This window comes from Haliotis cracherodii, unplaced genomic scaffold (genome assembly GCF_022045235.1).
Source record: "Haliotis cracherodii isolate W230 unplaced genomic scaffold, xgHalCrac1.p SCAF_5, whole genome shotgun sequence".
Classification (NCBI taxonomy): domain Eukaryota; kingdom Metazoa; phylum Mollusca; class Gastropoda; order Lepetellida; family Haliotidae; genus Haliotis; species Haliotis cracherodii.
Genome location: NW_027266308.1, coordinates 68745681 through 68759774, shown reverse-complemented (window position 1 = coordinate 68759774; position 14094 = coordinate 68745681). Strand labels below are relative to the sequence as shown.

General features: G+C 42.7%; 1 protein-coding gene across 1 annotated transcript; it reads left to right on the top strand.

The window, feature by feature from the left end:
* The first annotated feature begins 3401 nt into the window (after positions 1 to 3401).
* LOC139442752 (E3 ubiquitin-protein ligase TRIM56-like) lies at positions 3402 to 9621 on the top strand. Its single transcript, XM_071223643.1, has 2 exons — positions 3402 to 3489; positions 6858 to 9621. The coding sequence occupies exon 2, from the start codon at positions 6863 to 6865 to the stop codon at positions 8789 to 8791; it is 1929 nt and encodes a 642-aa protein (XP_071079744.1). The 5' UTR covers positions 3402 to 3489; positions 6858 to 6862; the 3' UTR covers positions 8792 to 9621.
* Positions 9622 to 14094: the final 4473 nt, after the last annotated feature.

Sequence of the window (14094 nt, the reverse complement as noted above, 5' to 3'; positions counted from 1 at the left end):
CCTAAAAATGGGACAACCAGCGGACGTATGATGCAGGGTTATTACCCAAGACGAGCAGAGAAAAATACATGATTAATGAATCAGTCGCATGCTTAAACAAAACAAATGAAATCGTATAACATAATACCGAGCTTAACAAACAGTAATGCAAAATAGTTCATCCTAGGTTTGTTGATAACAACGTGATAATGCAGTCTGATCTGGTGGATAGTAAGTCTGAACAATCAACGGATCTGAAATTGATATCCCCGCATTGCTGATTTTGTTCTGCAGAACAAAGTAAACAAGGACTGATTGAGCTTAAAACATATACTCGTTACCAGGATAAGGACAGTCAGTAATGAACAAAATAACAAATCCCGAAAAAAATAAAGCGAATGATACGACAACCATAGTTCCTTTATTAAAACACGATTGCTGACGACAAACAGAAACGTCTTACTGTGCACACACACACACACACACACACACGATCGTTGTGATGTGTGTCTCCTCGTCCTCCACAGTTTTGTCCGTGTGGGGAGGGCGGACGCTGACATACGACCAGGTGCACAATGCTCCATCAGACGCTCATACTGATATATTGTTATCATATATTGTTGTCTTGACATCAGCGTCTCCTGACCACCGCGGTGCCTGGTGGGCTCACATGGCAGTAATGTTTGGATGTCCGTCACATGTCGCTGTCGGGGGGCACGGGTGGCCCAGTCTAAGGCGCGGCGATTCGTTGTGCAGAGTTGCGTCCCTTGGACAAGCCAGAAACCTATGATTGTGGGTTCGAATCCCGGGTCGCCCCAATTATGATTCTAGGTTTGTCAGCACCATACCCGTGCTCGTGGGTTTCACCGAAGTGGTAAACGTCCGAGACCTGCATCACCTCGGGCTTTCCTCCCACATTAAGCTGACACGCTGCAATATAACTGGAATACTGTTAAAAGCGGCGTTAAACCCAACTCACTCGCTCACTCACTCACATGTCGCTGTCAGCGCGAGACGGGCGCACGTGCTGCTCGTGCTCCGCCATCGCCGGTGGTGTTTCTGCTTTCAAATGTATTCACTCGACTCGTCTTTGTACCGACTGCGGCGATGCCGTCGATTTCCAAATAGTTAATATAATTATTACCACGGTTGTTTATTGACCAACTAGGCATCGGTATGCAGGCATGTTGCTTAGTGTGTGACTTGCAATGACTGACACGTGTCTGACGGTATAACGGTTGTGCGTCTGTATGTACCACGCGACTTCCAGAAGTTGTTCACGAAGCAATGTATGTTCCAACCGCTCTGGATACTTTTAATTAGTTAGTTTACTTCTTGTGTTCTTGTTGCAGCAGCCCTCCCTCCACTGATTAATGTGCCATCTTCCAATTTCAGCAAGTGACAACCATATCCGCACGCGGTAATGACGTCTGGAGTACTTGAATATTTAATTAGTTGGTTTTTTTCACTTGAAAGATAATAAGCATAAATCCTACCATGAAAACAAACAGCACGTGGGAGAAAGAACATCTGCATGCTTTGACTAATGATGTGAAGTGGAAAGCATCGTCATTATTAGTGAGTGTTAATTAAAGAAAACATTCATAATGATGTCACGAGGCAGAGATGAAGATCTAAGCGATGGATGCGCACCGCGTGGGGAGCGGGCTTGTTAAAGATGTATGCTAATGGTGGGTTGACGCATCATAATTACTGTTAACTGCAAGACACACATCAGTGTCTGTCTACACATAGCTAACGGGATGACTTAATACCTTACATCGTCAAAACACCACGTTGGAATTAAGGACTGGAACTCCTATGTTAATTTTCTGATAGATGACATTATTTAATGTTTAATGTCCTAAATAGATGACATTATGTAATGGTCGATGTCCTAAATAGATGACATTATTTAAGGTAATCTGTCCGATCCTACGTTATTAAGTTATATTCTGATAGAGGACATTATTAACGTTTCATGTGCTATTCTTCTGATAGATGACATTATTTAATTTTCTATGTCCTAAATAGATGACATTATTTGATGTTCTATGTCCTTAATAGATGACATTATTTAATGTTCTATGTCCTAAATAGATGACATTATTTAATGTTCTATGTCCTAAATAGATGACATTATTTAATGTTCTATGTCCGAAATAAGTGACATTATTCAATGTTCTATGTCCTAAATAGATGACATTATTTAATGTTCTATGTCCTGTATAGATGACATTATTTGATGTTCTATGTCCGAAATAGATGACATTATTTGATGTTCTATGTCCTATTCCACGTCCTTTAGTTACATTCCGATAGATGACATTATTTAATGTAGTCTGTCCTATTCTTCTGATAGATGACATTATTTAATGTTCTATGTCCTATTCTTCTGATAGATGACATTATTTAATGTAGTCTGTCCTATTCTTCTGATAGATGACATTATTTATTGTTCTATGTCCTATTCTTCTGACAGATGACATTATTTTATCTTCTATGTCCTATCCTACCTTATTTAGTTACATTCTGATAGCTGACATTATTTAATGTAGTCTGTCCTATTCTACGTTTTAAAGTTACAATCTGACAGATGGCAATATTTAATGTTCTGTGTCCGATCCTGTGTTCCACGTACACATTCTGATAGAATGATTTTAATACCTAATGTTCTTTGTTCTGTTATCTGTTTCTTGTTGACGTATTGATACAAGACATTATTGTGAATAGTGTGTTCACGGATCCTGACTTAGACATTCAGTTGTGCCTCAGCACATCCTGGAAATACACACTCAGACATAATAAACTCACACATTGTCCCTTCGGGTTTATATTTATACTATATGTTGTTCATTTAATCTTTACTTTAAGTAAATTTAAGTGTTTAATACACCTCCTAAGTGATTCTGGGAGTTGATTAAGTTGGGTAATACGCCGCTTGTAGCAATATTTACAGCAATATCAAGGCGGGGGACATAATAAAGACTTCACACAATCTACCCATGTGAGGTTCGAACCACCAGCCTCCCGCATTGAAATAACTGTCATATATGTAGTTAGGGAGCAATCATTTGATTCTCAGAAGGGATTAGATTGAAGGGATTTTCATGGGGAAAAAAATAATCAAGCTCCTTTCTTTACTGGAGGAAAGTACATGTGCATCGCAGCGTAGGAAAAAGAATGTTCTATTTCTCGCAGACAAATGTCCATGGAGAACAGTTTTCGTTTTTTTATATATTTTAAAACTAATATTGGAGTACACACACACACACACACACACACACACACCACACACTCCACACCACACCACACCACACCACACCACACACACGAATATGAAATGATTGCTCCCTTACAGGAAGTGATTACACGTTTACACTTAAGCCTCCTCCGTTGGCGGAGCTCTCTATACTATCGCAATGATACCGGCAGAGTAACCGGAAAGCTGGTATGAGCTTGATCAACACTGTCGTAGAGTTGGGGAAATCTAATGTTGCTAAGTAAATGGTAAGTGATTATGTCGCTAGGATATCGGATTAAGCTTTGACGAAGTAAGTGATTGTAGAAACGTCAGTTTCAGTCTAGCCTCCCCACCTCATACAAACCCAACCCCCACAACCATTCCACCTCAAACAAACCCTACCCCCACGGCTATCCCAAGTCATGCAAACCCCACCCTCATAGCCGCCCTAACCTATACCAACCCGACCCTCACAGCCTCCAACCTATACAACCCTACCCTCACTGCCACCCCACCTCATACAAACCCTGCCCTCTCAGCCACCCCACCTCATACAAACCCTACCCCCACAACCACCCCACCTCATACAAACCCCACCCTCCTAGCCACCCCACCTCATACAAACCCCACCCTCACAGCCACCCCACCTCATACAAACCCCACCCTCACAGCCTCCAACCTATACAAACCCCACCCTCCTAGCCACCCCACCTCATACAAACCCCACCCTCACAGCCACCCCACCTCATACAAACCCCACCCTCACAGCCTCCAACCTATACAAACCCCACCCTCACAGCCACCCCACCTCATACAAACCCCACCCTCACAGCCACCCCACCTCATACAACCCCACCCTCTCAGCCACCCCACCTCATACAAACCCCACCCCCACAACCACCTCAACCTAACCGTGCAGCCACAGACACTCTATTCCATCATGAACGTTTCAATGGCTGTAATACACCTGGAAGTTGGTTTTGTCCTGCTCATTGATTCCTTTGGATATTCAGCCATACGACTTAGTTGCCTAGTACTGAATGTCCTGGAAATGTGCGTGTCTTACTTCCTCCAAAAGGGCAGTAACTCTTGGTGGCTTATTGACAACAGAACACGCATTATGCCCTTTCAGTCATCCCATGATCCTATTATCTGAAATGTTAGCCTGACGCAGTAACCTTTTACTAGTGTCACATATTGCTCAAGTCTCTTGAACATTCACAGATATAGTAAATACTTCTTGTATCTATTAGGAAATGCCACCACTAAATGCAAGTGTATGCCTTAGAATTCCTGATTTATATCAGCTGTGTTACCATTTGTAACAAATGTTATATTTGGGATGACACTTTCTTAGTAAAGTACAGATTCTCGTACTTTTCTTAGCTGAGTGGGTTCGAATCCCGGACGGGACTCAACCCAAGAAAAGTACGAGAATCTGTACTTTACTAAGAAAGTGTTATCCCAAATATAACATTTGTTACATTTGACTACTTCCAAATGGAATTGTGTATTCATACTGGCATTGTGTATTCATGTGTTACCATTGTAAAATCTCTAATTTATCTCGCTAGTTATATTGTTTTATACGGGAACATCTCGCATCAACCATCGTGACCGTAACACCTACTGATTACTTGTATCAATGTCGCTCATGTTTAGTTCTCTCATGTGACTGACATACGAGCATACTTAGGGCGGTGACGTCTGATTGTATCAAAGCACATAATGCAACAGCATAGTCGCGTGACTGCCTAGTCACGTATCAGCCGCCTTCAGAGTAAGAGTCTTATGTTAAGACGGTGGATGGAGCAGGTAGGCGAGACCATGCATGTGGTGTGACTGTGTGTGTGTGTGACTGTGTGTGTGTGTGTGTGAGTGTGTGAGAGAGAGATGGGGGAGTGGATGCGTGGACGGGTGGGTGTATGCGTGCGAGAGATAGAGAGAGAGAGAGAGAGAGAGAGGGAGAGAGAGAGAAATGGAGAGAGAGAGAGGGAGAGAGAGAGAAATGGAGAGAGAGAGAGAGGGAGAGGGAGAGAGGCTACCACATACGCTACAGCTGTCCTTTTATCGGGGTCAGTGTTGTGACATGTATATACATGTTACTGGGTACATAACATGAGATAGATTTATGATGGTGGATATTACCCACCTGTCTAGAAGCTTCATAACAGTCAACAGAGCTGTGCAGCACACACTATAGTCAATAGGGTGGAGGTGGGTGGGAGACACTCCCCATGGAAACACCCCTACGCATGGGTCTGTGGCAACGCAATTCTCTCAGCGGGGTGTCTGTCTTTGCCACGCCAGGGTCCATTGAAATCCCAACTTCAACCTAATCATGTCCCTTGGCTTGTCAACTGAAACGCCTTGCTAACTTAAATACTTTCCAGTCCGGCATTAAACCGAGATGACGGACTAACTCACTCAAAAACCAAATTGGTGAATAGAATATTGGCCAGGAATCCCATATTCTGTCGTGTACACGCTGTATATAAGGAAAGCAATACCCTACCAAGTCTTGCTGACAACCATCTTATATGTTTCTTTGAGGTATTGAAGTTTGTGTACTAAGTAAGGATAAGATGTACATAACAAGCTTCTCCACTCCAGTGAAACTACATCTGATATCTACTCTACGTTATAAACACTGCCTCCTACCTGTATATATACTTGTCAACTATACTCACTTGCTTGATAACGGTGTTAGAACCTACACCGAAACGTCGTTTCTTATTGTAATAAAGAAGTTGTTCATCCATATATCTTATCCTCACTCATCTTATATGTTGGTATGAGTTAAGTCTGACCTGTAAAAGTGAAATGCTGGTTTTTGATTTGGTTGCAGACACACACACTCCTTATTAAGAGTCTGTCTGAACACAACAGTAAATATACTGACGAAAAAAAGAAACTGTGCTTCATAAAAAGTTCAATGAAAATTTTTTTTATTCTGAATGCATCTATCAATGCACCGTCCTACCGTTTGTGCAAATGTGTAGGGAGGTAGCGTCTCGTTGTAGCAGGATAATGCCCGCCCATGTTTTGCACATGTTGTAATAGGCTTTTTGAGGCAGCATGACATTGCTGTACTGTCGTGGTTGGATGTTTCTCCAGACCTCTCCCCCACTTAGTACATGCCTGGGATGAGATGGATTGACGCCTACGACAAGATCAGAACCAGCCAGTGAGGGCCCACTCAGATGGGCCAATATTTGGTTGGCACTTCGAACAACATCACCCAGGCTGTTTCAATCATTTGGTGTCTTCAGTACACTGCCGCTGCCTCGCATGTATCAACGCAAGTGGTGGTCAGATCCGATATTGACATTGTTAATTAAGTTGTATCACTACTACTATTTTTGGGCGTGTCCCTCTGTCCTCTGTTACCTGGTATGGGTTTTGTCGATGAATGTGTTATGATAATACTTTGATCAGACAAATGACCAAATATGATATTTTTTTGTTTGTTTTTTAAAACAACGTAGCATTTACACCACTGTATATGGAGCAGATACTCTTTCCCGCCAGTATATACCAAACCAGTCCACAATGACCACAAACAATGTCTCTTAATATTTCAGTCTGAGATCATAGAGACAACTTTCTATTGAAATATGTTTCTTTTTTTCAGCCAAGATGGCCGGAATGTTACCAGATCGATCAGTTGTTGATTCACACCACAATGACTTCCTGACTTGTGGCATCTGTCAAGAGTTGTTCACAGATCCCAGAATCCTGCCCTGCCTCCATTCCTTCTGCTTTAAGTGCATATGCACGCACCAAGAGTCACATCAGTCTGAACACAGACCACCACTCTGTCCAGAGTGTCGAGAACCAATTTCAGTTGAGGCAGATTCCTTCAAGAAAAATTTCTTCATCAATGGACTCGCTGAACTTGTAAGGTCTAAGAGAGCCAAGTCAATGCAATGCACGCCATGTGGGTTGAAAGGACGATCCTCCCCAGCAGAAATGAAGTGTCTCAACTGCGGCGATGGCCTCTGTACAGACTGTTCCGATGGACACAATGCTTCAACCCAAACACATGGTCATCAGATTGTTTCTGTAGCAGACCTCAGGGAAGGACTGCATGATGAAACGTTCAGACGGTTACAGAGAATTCAATGTCAACAGCACCAGGACAAAGATGTGGAATACTTTTGCCAATCTTGTCATTTACCAGTCTGTATAGCATGCGTTATTCTCCTCCACAAGGACCACAACACTCAACCTATCACAGAAGCTGTAAGCCCTTTGAAGTCAATGATGAAGTCTAAGGTTGAGATCATTCGCAAAAAATTCAAGGAAGTTTCCAAACAAGAAATGAGTATCTTATCTTTGACAAAAGCATTAAAAATAAAAAGAGAATTAGAGACATCTCGCATTGAAGAAAATGCGGAACGAGAAATTGCAAAAATAAAAAGCAGACAACACGATTCACTGAGAAAACTTTCCACTGAAACGAAAGAAATAGAAAAGGAACACAACACCATGTTACAAGAACTCTCGCAACAGAAAAATAGGATTGGCAGTTGTGTCGACTTCTGTGACAGCATCCTGGAGACAGGCAAGGATGACGAGTTACTGATGCTGAAGACGACCATTATGGACAGACTCCAACAGCTCAAAGGACATGCCATGGCTATTCACAAGACGGATGCATTGACTGTTGCAAAGGATGATGAACAGAACGAGAAACAGGACGAAATGCAAGACATCCGTCAGACACCACAGAGTGAAGCCAGTGTATCACAGACCAGATCTATTCCATCAAGATACAATATGAAATTCCAAAGAACATTTTCTGCAAAATTTAAAGGTGATACAAAGAACCCTAACATCAAAGGAACGGCATACAGTTTCGGTGCTGGGCTGTTGATATCAGATCTAGCTAATAAAAAGGTCAAGATGATCAACTCTTGTGGTAAGTTGAAACAAGAAATCACCGTGGATGGATTCTATCCCCGTGCAATTGCTGTTGCTGGGGACATCATTGCTGTGGTCAGTGAGAACTATTTGTGTATTTTCACTTTAAAGGGTCATCTACGAACAAAGGTCAAACTGAACAAGAATAAACCAGATGAAGGTCTACCCTTCACATACAGTCTAGCTGCGTCTGACGATGTTGGGATTGTGGTTGGCAATATTCCTGGTGACAAAAGACTTCACGTCTACGACCTGGATGGCACGATGAAGAGGTATTTAGACTGCAACATCCGGTTCCCCCTGGCGTCTCTGTCAGTCACCCCTGAAAGGGATATAGTCATGAGTGAATGGGGAAGTGGAAGTCTAAGAGTCCTATCAAGTGGAGGGAAGGACAGGTGGAGCAGTAGGGAATATGATACTGGGTGGAAACCCAATGGGACTTGTGTGTCACGTGATGGAACCATTTTCGTTGCGGACTACGATTGGGGAGGAGTCCGCGTTTATAGCTCAAGTGGTAAAAAATGTCTTCAGTACAAAACAATACGTGATGGGCTGCATTATCCCAGTCATGTTGCTTTCGATGAGGAGGGATCACTCTATGTGATAGATGCTAAAGATAGGATAAATAAATACACCGTATGAAGCAAACAGTTGAGAAGCTTTAAGGTCCATTTCATTCATATTATCAGTGGAATGTTTTCTTGAGAACAACGTGGCGAATATACACATCGGCATTTTTAAGTAGCTCGGGATTGTTCATTGACAGTGGATTTCAAGGAAAGGGAAATATTGGTGGAAAACAGTTCTGTTATATCTGTTGCATATGGAGTTTCCTATTTCGACAACAGATTTCACACATTCTTCCAGGTTGTTTTTTTACGCATCCCTTCATGGCGTTATACTGATTACAAATGTTTCTGTAAAGCAAGTTTGTAAATTTATATTATTTGCGATCAGGACCAGAAGTTAATCTTAATGAATTCATTATTTTCCGGACATGTATATCACAAGATCATCAGAACTTCACATGGAATTGACATGACGTGTCACTGAGATTGGCATGACGTGTCACTAAGGAGATTGACATGACGTGTCACTAAGGAGATTGGCATGACGTGTCACTAAGGAGATTGACATGATGTGTCACTAAGGAGATTGGCATGACGTGTCACTAAAGAGATTGACATGATGTGTCGTTAAGGTGATTGACATGACATGTCACTAAGGAGATTGACATGACGTGTCACGAAGGAGATTGACATGACGTGTCACTAAGGAGATTGACATGGCGTGTCACTGAGGAGATTGGCATGACGTGTCAATAAGGAGATTGACATGATGTGTCACTAAGGAGATTGACATGACGTGTCAATGAGGAGACTGACATGACGTATCACTAAGGAGATTGGCATGACGTGTCACTAAGGAGATTGACATGACGTGTTACTAAGGAGATTGCCATGACGTGTCACTAAGGAGATTGACATGACGTGTCACTAAGGAGATTGACATGACGTGTCACTAAGGAGATTGACATGATGTGTCGCTAAGGAGATTGGCATTACGTGTCACTAAGGAGATTGACATGAGGGGTCACTAAGGAGATTGCCATGACGTGTCAATAAGGAGATTGACATGACGTGTCACTAAGGAGATTGACATGACGTGTCAATGAGGAGATTGGCATGATGTGTCACTAAGGAGATTGACATGGCGTGTCACTGAGGAGACTGACATGACGTGTCACTTAGGAGATTGGCATGACGTGTCACTAAGGAGCTTGGCATGACGTGTCACTAAGGAGATTGACATGACGTGTCACTAAGGAGATTGACATGACGTGTCACTAAGGAGATTGACATGATGTGTCGCTAAGGAGATTGGCATGACGTGTCACTAAGGAGATTGACATGAGGGGTCACTAAGGAGATTGCCATGACGTGTCACTAAGGAGCTTGGCATGACGTGTCACTAAGGAGATTGACATGACGTGTCACTAAGGAGATTGACGTGACGTGTCAATGAGGAGATTGGCATGATGTGTCACTAAGGAGATTGACATGGCGTGTCACTGAGGAGACTGACATGACGTGTCACTTAGGAGATTGGCATGACGTGTCACTAAGGAGCTTGGCATGACGTGTCACTAAGGAGATTGACATGACGTGTCACTAAGAAGATTGACATGACGTGTCAATGAGGAGACTGACATGATGTGTCACTAAGGAGATTGGCATGACGTGTCAATGAGGAGATTGACATGTTTGGCAAATAAAAATGTGTTATTTCTGTGAGACAAGTACCGTCAAAGGGAGGGGGTTACAATGTGACCTGGGCGTGGCATGCCTGAAAATACTACACCTAGACAAGATCGTCTCTTTACATTAATTGTGCCACGCAATAGATTGAAATCTGCTGTCAATAGTGGATTCCGTACAATAACAGGAATGCGACTCGACAGATAAAAACTGACTCTGTGCAGCCCGCCTAAAAGCAAGGCGTCTTGTGAAGGGTGTGACCATAACAGCTTACCACAGGGCAGCAAAGATTGGGATTGGCCAGGGCAACAATTCTTGACCATGATCGGTATGGGGAAAATATCACATATGGCAAGCGAACTGATTTCGCTATTATGAATGGATATTAGACTGGGCAGCGATACGTTGACCCCAGTTTGGGCGGCTCTTCAGGCGTAATGGCGTCCAATACCAAGGGCAACCATGCGCAAGTTAATCAACCGTATGCTATCAAGAAGTCGTGCATGTATCGCCCGACATGGTGGACACAGATATTGATCTACACGCCCGAAATAAACTTTACAGACATTTATTGTCATTACATCTTCATTTTCATTTCACCAGTTCCCATATGTGTTGTCAAGTTCCCATATGTGTTGTCGGGTTTCCATATGTGTTGTCGAGTTTCCAGATGTGTTGGCGAGTTCCCATATGTGTTGGCGAGTTCCCATATGTGTTGTCGGCAGTAAATATGACGGCAGTCTGTGAGTAATAGAATCTAGACCAGATGATTGAGTGCTTCTTCGGACCATGATACTCACACACGTGTTTTTTTTTAATGTGAACAGCGCACAATGACTGTTTAGCTATCAGGTGCCCATGAAATAGATTTGTTAAACCGTAAATAACGCTTACGCAATGTCACGGTAAATCAGCGTCTACGCGTCTACGTGGGTATGCTGCAAATCTGGAAATAGATGAATGTATTGTCTGCCCAAGTGACGATGGCAGCAGCTTGAGAGTCATATTTGTAGAGCCTGGAGAAACACATCACGAACGTCTGTAATTGTGTTTATCATATAAATAAATGCGACAATACCCTTTCCATAAAGGGAACGTTTACTATTCGAAAGTTGAAGTCATCCCTCCAGTCATGCAGCCTCGTGGAGAGTGTTCTGTGAATCTGAAATGTCATGCATACATCTAAATATGAAACAGATTCAGCAGTCTCAGTGGTTTCTAGTTTAGATGGGTAACTCAGTGGAAGGGAATTGGCCGATTGATGGATTGAACCATATCAGATCATCGCTATACATGAACTTAAACTTCTTGGCCAAATTACCTTGTTTTGACAATCCGAGCAGAAATTCCGATTCATATTATTACGTGTCGATTCCCAAATTGAAACAATATGTTTATCCAGAAATCTGTACGTAAAAGAACTTAGTGTGAAACACAAATTCACTGAATATACATATCAACACAAATTACTGCACGGCGATTACAAGGGCGGTAAACAATGGAGTGGTAGTTCAATATTCAATGGCAATAAATGGCAGTTGTCACTATAAAATACGGGGGCACGGGTGGCCCAGTCGTCTAAGGCGCCGCAATTCGCTGTGCAGAGTTGCGTCCCTTGGACATGCCAGAAACCAATGATTGTAGGTTCGAATCCCGGTTCGACCCGATTATGTTTCTAGGTTTGTCAGCACCGTATCCGTGCTCGTGGGTTTCACCGAAGTGGTAAACGTCTTAGACCTGCATTACTTCGGGCTTTCCTCCCACATTAAGCTGGCACGCCGTGATATAACTGGAATACTGTTAAAATCGGCGTTAAACAAAACTCACTCACTCACTCAGTATTAAATACAAATAAAAAGGGGTAATAGCAAAAGTCAGTGATAATCATATATAGTCACCTGGCAGTGACAGTGATCAAGCTTCAATGATAGGCTAGGCAGGGAATCAGGGATGATGAGCGATCCTAACATGAAAACTGGTCTGGGCGTGATGAAAATGCGTATGTGATAGAATGTGTGAGAGATACGTAAACACGCTCTTGTCCAACTACATATATAACCTCCCCAGCCACTGGGATGTTCCACACAGTGCTCAAACCAGTCGAAAGGTGCCAGAACCTGACGGAATTCTCCACAACATTCTATCACCGTCCGCGGTATACCGGACGTTTACACACCACACTAGCATCTAAGTATAGTACCTTCCTAATGACTGCTAAGATGAAACGGTATCACTTACCTGACGACTACTCAATGCCCAAACACAATGAGCGTCTGCCGAATCTCTACAATGTAACACAGTTACAATCAATATTAAACAATGAAATACACTGGCATATAACGATCTCCCCCTTCCGAGAAAGAAAGTTTTAACATCGTGAGGACAAACCTTGCCAAGTACAGTACATAATAATACATATCATACATGTTGAATAAGAGAAATGTTTACAAAATATACAAATCATGTTTGTAGTCAGAACTGATCACATTCAAACAACTCGAGACAAAGCATCCGCAATAACATTGTCGAACGAACACACACACGAACACATATGCACGCACGCACGCACGCACGCACGCACGCACGCACGCACGCACGCCGGTACGCGCGCGCATGCATATACATACAAATACACACGCACACTGAACAGTAGACTACCACTGTTTCAACATAATTGTCAGGAGACCGAAAAAGAACAGGGTGAATTATGCTTATGGAGAGAGTGAGTGAGAGTATGTTGGGTTTAACCCCGTAATGAAAAGTATTCCAATGATATCACATAGGACGAAACCCCGAAGTGATGTAGGTCTCAGAATATTACACGTATAACGTACATGTGCTAATTAGATAGAGGTATGCACCATATTCATGCAGTGTGTTTAGATACGGCAGTCCACCAGGGTGGTATCATCTAAGGCGATCGTAACACCCATATCTAAACACAGACTTAAGACAGTCGTAGCGCTTAGGTTGCTTCATACAACTGCACCCTAGTCGAGAGTTAGATCATGTTTCACTGTACATGTTAGTACTGGGTTACGAAGTTTTAGCATTCATAGCTCAGCGTTCAGGTGTTAGATTTCTTAGTTCATGTGTCCATTCTCGTCTACTCTACTGCCCATACCCGTCACAGTTTCGTCAATAACAATGTAAGACGATGTAAGCAGTTTGGCATAAGGCTTGGTCACCACCTCCCTTCAACATTACAGCAACATCAACCCAGGTAAGTAGGTAGACGTAACGTGCAGGGGCTATGTGAGTACAACTATGGTGTGCACCCGCCAGATGAGGCAGGTAGGGTTATCACTATGACATGTAATACACATTAGCTTTGCAGATAGACATCGGTGTCACTTTCCGCGGCCTTGTGGGGATATTGCCCGGGAGTACAGTCGACTCTCTCAAAAGAGACTAAGCTTATCGAGACCAACATACTATCGTTGCAGCGAGCATAAGATGCTCCATATAGAACTGCAAACGAACCTGTTGTTCCAGTTCAAGAGTTCACAACACGTTACAGCTTTCCAATGCTTATAATCTAAATTTCAATGTCAATTTACCGGCCTCATACTAATATACTTACCTAAGTCGAAACAATTTCTCCTGGTAGATCGGCATATATGCGGCTTCTAAGTAAAAAGATTATCTGGGAAGAAATGGGCGGACATGTGACATCTAAGTGAAGAT